This window comes from Eimeria maxima, genomic scaffold, assembly GCF_000499605.1.
Source record: "Eimeria maxima Weybridge genomic scaffold, Emw_scaff154, whole genome shotgun sequence".
NCBI lineage: Eukaryota > Apicomplexa > Conoidasida > Eucoccidiorida > Eimeriidae > Eimeria > Eimeria maxima.
This window is the reverse complement of record NW_013563538.1, coordinates 34715-42636: the sequence shown is the minus strand read 5'-3', so window position 1 is coordinate 42636 and position 7922 is coordinate 34715. Positions and strand designations below refer to the sequence as shown.

At 50.2% G+C, this 7922-nt stretch overlaps 1 protein-coding gene across 1 annotated transcript; it reads left to right on the top strand.

Annotated features, from left to right (window-relative positions):
• Nucleotides 1-3576: 3576 nt before the first annotated feature.
• Nucleotides 3577-5052, top strand: EMWEY_00018270 (Ras-related protein RAB8-1, related; the record flags this gene model as incomplete). Its single annotated transcript, XM_013477599.1, has 5 exons — nt 3577-3655; nt 3858-3930; nt 4095-4195; nt 4627-4721; nt 4903-5052. 5 exons carry the CDS (start codon nt 3577-3579, stop codon nt 5050-5052), a joined length of 498 nt encoding a protein of 165 aa, XP_013333053.1.
• Between the last annotated feature and the right edge of the window lie 2870 nt (nt 5053-7922).

The window sequence follows — 7922 nt, the reverse complement described above, 5'->3', positions numbered from 1 at the left end:
TTCTGGCATACAGTGAACGGAAGCTGCGTCCACAATAATCACTGCAGATTCTGATGTTACTGCTGCAGGAGTAGCAACCCAGAAGGCCACACAACAATAGGTTCTGGAGAAGGCCAACGGCGTTTGCTCCTGCTTTGTTTTCTGCTGCCGCTGCCGTGTCGGCGGTGGAAGGTAGTACAGAGTTCGCCTGTACGCATCTCACAGGCACCATTTGCAGAAGATGGAGAGAGGCACCCATGAGATATTGCGCATGCGCAGGTCATCACGGGTTCTAGGAGGGAGAATCCGGGGAGACGCTAACGCCTACCGTGTTCTTGCCCATTTTACTCCAATACGCACTTTGTCAAGCCTTTAGCGTGTGGCGTTTAATTCATATTTGTTATCAAAAGAGGAGGCACGACTGTGTCCTCTCCTGCACTGCAGGAAGAGCAGGCAGCCACTCTCAAACCCGCTTGGATAGGGTCTAGGGGCTAGGCAGTATGCTTGCCGTAGGCGTGAGACCTTCGTCTGGACCAGCCCTGCTGTCTCTTCGAAGTGTGTCTTCCAAGGAAAAGCACACCAGGAATGGAGGCACTTGAGAAGCAATATGTAGAACCGACGCTGGGGGTGGTGTTTGTGTGTAGACTCTCAACGCTTCACATGCATGGTTTTGTCAATTCGCCGCATGAACCATCAAATGCAGCCAAAAGCTATTGCAGGTGACATCTCGTGTGTCGAGTTGCTGCAGAGTGCATGTGGCGGTCAGTGGCAGACACAATACGGAGACAGAGACAGATAGACAGAAAAGGCTACGATGGACACAGCAGAGCCTGCTCCGGTGTGCGCGAGCTGGCGGGGCCCTCCCATGGCAGGTGCCCCAGCGGGCGCCGAGGCCGGAAGAGAGGGAGCCTCCTGATTCCGCCACAAGGAGGAGTCCCAATGCCCAAAACTGGCGGTCGCCTGATGACCTGCAAAGGCAGCACCGGCGGGACGTCTCGGAAATCAACAGGAGATACTAGCGGCCTGCTGTCAGGAAGCTGGGAAGAATTCCTGGCTTCTTCCACATTGGCGTCGTGGGGCCCTCCCTTGTCTCAGGTGAAGCGGCAGTAAGCCTGGGATTCTGTTGCTCAGACAGGGAATGTTCAACGGCGGTGAGGTTGAACATGTGCCAGCGAGAAGGGAGGGGGAGAACCTCTCTGGAGCCATTTCGTGTTTTCTGATGACAATCTAGCTATGAGGACTACAGGCTTGTGGCCGCACGCTCCGTGTTGCATGATGTAAGCAAAATTATGGGTGCAAGGGACGGCACTAACCGCTGATGCTTCAGTTGCTCCTCTCCAATGCCAGCATGAAGGACCCCGCCCCCCCATGGGGCCCGCAGTGCTTGTATTCCACTGAAAAAGAATCCATAGGCAGACAGTCCCGCGGCCAAAAGCCGCAACTGCTCCCAACCCAAGTACTCGAGCATAAACATAACCCCGAGCCCAATGCACTGACAAGGCACTCCCGCCAAAATATAGACAAGTATAGCACCTTGAATTTCGTCCCCGGCTTCCAGCACATGCTGAGTTTCGCGATGCCCGGGCTATGCATTCTACGGTGCAGTAGACGAACTAGGCAATCGTAGAAGCAGTGAAGTACGCGATGCCAGAGGAACAGCAACAGATACCGAAGGCCGCGTCTTTTGAATACCAATGGAAAAAATTTACCAACCAATACAGCCATCTTAAGGGGCGGGGTCAATGCGTTCCTGATGTGCTTGCAGGGGCGGGGGGCATATGCACCATACTCTGCACGACGTTGCCAAGCCTGTCCTAAATTTGAGCATGAATCCAACTTAGTCTCCTAGGCAACGGCCCCACACACTGAAGTCTTCACATTATTAGTGGATGCAGCGTAGAGGGGTTTAATTGTGATTGCATGCGGGGCTGTTGTGCTCCATTAGTTCAGTACGGTGCTCAACGCACATTACCACCTATCCTTCAGCTCCAGGAGGTTAGGCCGCTGATACCAATACGCCTGTTGGCTGGCAAGGGAGGTCAGAAAGTTTATTTTAAGTATCGTGACCCCAATGCATGTGGTGGTGGTCCTTGGAAGGGGTCGCATTACACCAGCACTACACCAGCTGCCCAGACATTTGTGGCATTTGCCCCAGATTCCAGGAGAGTTGAATGATGCCGGCTGCATTTGGGATACCTAGAGTACTTTAACTCTATTTCAGCTTGTGACGGTTGTTGGCTAAGATCGAAAAACCTCAGTACAGGAAAGCATTGACGTAGTTAGTTGCACTGGACGTGAGTCTAGAATGGATTTCCCAGAACTGAGGTTCTAACTATGGTATAGAAATGCATACTTAGTGGAATTAGCATGTAAGGTACCGTAAAAACTGGAGAATTGGAAGGCCGATAGGTGGCAAACCTCCGGCCTAGAGCTGCAGACCAGTCACCAGTGTGGGCTGCCGGTGCACTTTTATGGAGAGAAAAGGAACCGGTAGAGTTTTTTCTCCCGATTTTGACAGCTTCCACAAATCTTCGTATGAAAGAGTAAAGGCGAGCATTTAACCCGTAAGAATTAAGGCAAAGTAAGCTAATGAGTCATACGGGGGCCCCCCTGGCCAGCCCCAGAAACACCCGACAGTCTCAGCTGACGTGTCGGCTGTGGGTAAAAGCTGGTAGAGGGCAAACTTTATCGTATTTCCTTAAAGTTATCTGATTTATTTTGGTTTGCATCCGATTTTTACGTGATTATCTGCACCTTTTCTTTCCGTATATTCCCCCGCTTCACCAAAACTACAGCCTCCTGTTACCGTGTTTGTGCTGCCACTCCTATTTATTTCTCTCCTCCTCTCGACCCAAGACAGAAAACGGAGATGCTCTTGAGTTAGTCATCCCCACAGGAGTCTTATTTTTCCTTTGTGTTGCCAAAGGCTCCGATATTCCCGAGGTTGCTTCCACTGTAGTTCTTAATCTGTTTCGGCTGTAGACACCGCTGGGGCGGGAGCCTTTCATACACACAAGGGTCTGCTACATCTGCATCTATTACACCGACTGTGACCGCTTCAAGCTCACCACCTACTTCTCCTGCCTGTCCTATGAACTTGACCTCGCTCTTTACACGCAGAGAGTTCCCCATCAGTATCCGCAAAGCAGGCCTCGCCGCCAGCGGCCCCCAAAAGGGGAGCCACAGGCTTGCAGGGCGCTGAGGGCGCCGCCTTGCATTTCAGTCTTTGCAGGGAGCGATGAGTCCTACTGGCAGCCTTAATAGTTCGGGTTTGGCAGTGCATCCAGCACATCGACGCATGAGCCGTTCAGCTCGTGGCTGGAGGAAGTCTGCAGCCACGAAGGCAGCCAGTTGTGCAAAGGCCTCCGTCTTTGCGTAAAGGTTGCATCGTGGGTTGACGTATCGGGGAGAAAAGGGTGCGTAAAGGGCAAGGACAGCGGTGGTTGGTTGATGAGGCCCTTCCGTCGCAAGCCGTCGTCAGCGAAAGACAATGCTCTTAAATATGTAATCCCGAAGCAATTCGAGGCAAGGACGGCTAAAACTCCCGTGAACATGTTTGTGTGCCTCCACTTGAACAGGCTTCCTTGAACGGAAGAGATGTCCTATCGCGGAGGAAGACGAGAGAAGGCAGAGCCCTTCGACCACCTCGTTAAGCTGTTGGTCCTAGGTGACAGTTGTGAGTTCAAGTTCGTTGTTTTGGCATGAAATAAGATAAAATGCAAGCGTCTATGTGGCATTGGGAGAGATAGAGGGAAACATGAGTAGACATCTGGCAACTACCCTTGTCAACGCGTCGTTGCTTGGATTGTTCTAAAATGTTGTTGAATCTGCTAGGCCATGCACAACCTTCCTTTCATTTTGTTTCTCGCTACTTGCAGCTGTTGGAAAGTCAAGTCTTCTTCTACGTTTCGCCGAGAATAAATTCGACCCGAACTTCGTGCTAACAATCGGGTGAGTATATCGCATTTTCTCTTCATTTAGTTGGAAAATTAAAACCACATGGGTGAGAGCAGTTAACCAGAGGGTATTGGTGCTTACGTGCTCCACCTTTTGCTTTGGAGCCCGAGCAGCCTACGGATACGCTCCTTGATTTCTCTGGATTTGGAATTTCTCAGAGTGGACTTCAAGACAAAAGTCGTCGAATGCGGTGGCCGACGGATAAAGCTGCAAGTGTGGGACACTGCTGGCCAAGAGCGTTTTCGCACGATTACGCCGGGTAAATGCTGTGTACAAACTAGGCATTTATTTTAAATCCTGAAAAGCCAAGTGGAAAAGTACTGCAATTCGTGAAAAAACGAGGAAAATTGCTGCATTTTAGACATACAAGGCCGTCATGTTGTTTCCATTTGCACCGCGGCGACTGATGTTAAAGGTTTCTCTACAAATGATGTGGGATAATTCCCTACCCAGCTCGAAGCTACTGTTAGTGGAACTCGCCTTTCTGTGATTTCCTCAGCGTACTTCAGGAGTGCCATGGGGGTCATGCTAGTATACGACATAACGAATTTACAAACGTTTCTGAGTGCGTCTTCTGTTTGGTTAGGAGACAGTTATCTTTTGAGGCTGCTGTTACGTCTTGTCTTACATCGCTTGGTGTGAGTATTGATCATCCTTTTCCTATTTGTTGCATTCTCTGCTTCCCTGCAGACATTCGGCGTTGGATGCAAAACGTTGAGGAATACGCCGACCCTAGCATCGTTCGCGTCCTAGTGGCCAACAAGCTCGACCTTCAAGCTCAGAGGGTAAACGTCAGCAACAGATAGAGCATGCCATTCCATTTGGCTTTAAGTGAAGCAGCAACTCTGGCGCTGGCAAATGCAACGCTAGTCCGAGCGGACCGGAGTTGTGAACATGCCTGCACACGATCAAAATAGACAGAGTGGGCCCTGCACCGTCTTTCGGGTCATTGTGTTCCATCTGCAGCAAGTTTCGCGCTCAAAGGGTGAGGATTTGGCTCGCGAGTACTCAATTCCCTTCATTGAAACGTCTGCCAAAGGCAACGTCAACGTCGAGGAGGCTTTCATGTACGTCAACTTGGCTGCTAGCCTATCTGCTGTGTTTTATCGCCACTGAGGGCAGAAGCAGATATTACAGAAGATACCGTGCTTCGGCAAGGTATAGCCTCAAGTATACATGCCATGTTGACCCGTATTGTGCTTTGCGGTGTGTTCGAATTCAAGGTGCGCGGCGAGTAGAATTCGAGATATCCGGTGAGGCTTTTCTTCTGGCAACCATGTGGCGTTGTGGCTACTTAAAAATCAAAGAAGACGGCTATTCGATTCTTGTATTTCCGGTGGTCTGGCAGTGAATGGACAAACTGCCAGACCACTGCCCAGATCACCGGAAATGCAAGACGAATAGCCGTCTTCTTTGTTTTTTCAGTAGCCACGCGTAGGGTGTGGTAGGATTGGAATACTATCTGTAAAATTTGTAGAATGAGTTGTAGTGGCGCTCACATTACATTTGTTTGCCAACTTTCTGCAGCTTTTCTCCCGGCCCAATCGAGCCCCAGCCCGAACGGGCTACTACATCCTCTTCATCTCAGCAGCTGTCAAGTCAGGCTGCACTTTCACGGGTGGGTACAAACTGCCAGCACCACCCGACTTCTTGCCCCATGTACACTGCAGACATTAATAAGCGTGCGTTTACTGGAAATATGCACACTTCAGGACAATTTGTAGTCAAGGATGCCTGAGTCGATAACTTCGTGGTTTAGCCTCCGCTGTGGTCCCCTTGAGTACCCTGGTGTTCGTCCCTTCGTAGCTTTTCCCTTGGGCAACAATTTAAGGGAATTGTGATAAATTGGTATGCAATAGAGGTGATGTATGTGAAAGCATTCATGCACTAAATGTGTTGCTGCGATGTCGATGTACTCAGCAAATCTCGGGGCGAAGGAAGTGCTGCTCTTGAGGCAAATTCGCACACAGCACAGAACGGGTCAATTGCTGCTGTATCAGCATGTAAATGGAAATATGTGCAATGATTTAACGGGTATGGTATTTGTACCGCTCGCGCTGCGTATTGCTCAAGCAGCTGCCTTCCTGTCATTGTCTTTGTGAACCATTACGGCATTAAGACATCTCCCTGGGATGAGCTGTCAGCCTCCCTCGGCCTTTTGGGTGCCAACAGCTGCATGGATATTTGAGGCGAAAGAAGTGACTTAGCTTGCAAATGGAAGCATCATTGAGCAAACTCATTTATGCACCGCCGCTGTAGGTAGGTAGTGTATGCCACACTACGAGAAACTGTAAATCCTCCTCTTCTTCCCACGAATCTCCTTCAAATTATCGACGTAAAATGGTTCAGCCCCGGTCAAGGGGTCTCTTGTGTGCCAAAAGACAGGCTACGTCCTATGGATGAAGACGCATTGGTGTCGCTCTGCACACGCGCTGACTCTCTTAGATAGAAAGTTAGGGAGTGTGAGCCATAGTACAGGCGAGGGTCTTTACCTAGTCTTAGCCCCAAAATAATGAGCATGCAGTAGTTGTTGCATACTCGGGCGTACTGGCTGCTGAGAACTCCCGTCTACTGTCAGGGGAGCAGGACGGAGAGCCTTTTACGTCTATCTACGGATACTAGATGCATAAGGCAGCATGGAGTGCTCGCTGCGTGTATTGGCATTAGTGTAGAAGTTCACAGTTGCTTCCTACAACAGCTGTTCTGCAAGGGGCCACAATGCCTTCCACAGGCGGCGGTCCTTTTCCAGCAGGCGGAAGCCCAATATACCCCGTCACCTCATTTAAGAAGAGCTACTGGCGACGTAATAGAGTAAATGTAGACGAATGCTTACCCCAGGGGGAGCCAGGAATGTTGATAACACCCAGCCGTACTCTCCTATCCTCCCCCCGAACGCCTGCACACCATTGCGGGGAAGCAAATGAGACAATCGCGAGGAACCGCTTACTGTTAAAAAAAATATACATGCGGCTGTGCAACCTTATTTCTCCGTGGTTGTACAGCCAGCGACGCAACCGCCCAAACGGGGCGTGCACTGGCCAGTGCCCTGTTAGGATGCCGCAAGGATAGGACGGTCCTTTTAGTACATATTTAATGGTAAAGTATGTTGTCATTGTAAAAGGCTTTGTGGTTTACCACTGTGACTTTTATCTTCCGCTTGTGGCGGAACCGACAGCATCTTTTGCAAAGACGCTACGCAGGGATGGTGCTCTACGACGAGCTTTCCGCTCGCAAGGGACAGACGGGGATGATTCGTGTTACCCTGTGTTTCTACAGGTTTTAAAGGAAGCAACATGGTATGTCTTTGACTCACCGTCTGCTGTGAGTCTAAGATCCTTGGCAGCCCCGCATGGCTAAGCCAAGTACTTCCATCTGCTGGTGGTCGAGCCGAGCACCATGAGGCGAGAGAGCTGATTTTCTTCGCCGAAATACCTGTTGCGGTGATTGACATGAGACACGCATTTGAGTCGTAATAATAAATACTTCTTCAAAATCTGAAGATTCCGGTGGTCTCCATTGTTTTTAGGAAAGAGCGAAGCTACGGCTGCCATTGGACTCGCCGGTCAGCGTTGCGACGGCCATGGGAACAAGGAAGAAGAAAACCCCTCAGCAAGCTTAAGCGGAGAAATATCCTTCCATTTCTGTAAATTATATGCAGTCATTAATGAGGCAGCCTGCGGTGTTGGCATTTTTTGCTGCCATTTCAGCTGCGAACAAACGAGGGAGGAGTTCCGTTGTCTGCAGGTTTGGTGTTGGGGGCACTAGTTCTTGGACTATTCGCTGTCATTATTGAAAAAAGCATCGCTGTTCGAATCCATCCTGCCACTATAAATACTTAAAAACTCGCCGTTTAAATGGGGTGTTCAGGGAGCAAGGCCACTGCGGCCGCCCGGCCCCAGTCGCCTGTGTCGAAACCGAGCAACGAAAAGCCAAGTAAAACTGAAGGTGACGAGGAGGGGCCAAATACTGGCCCCGGGGACACCATA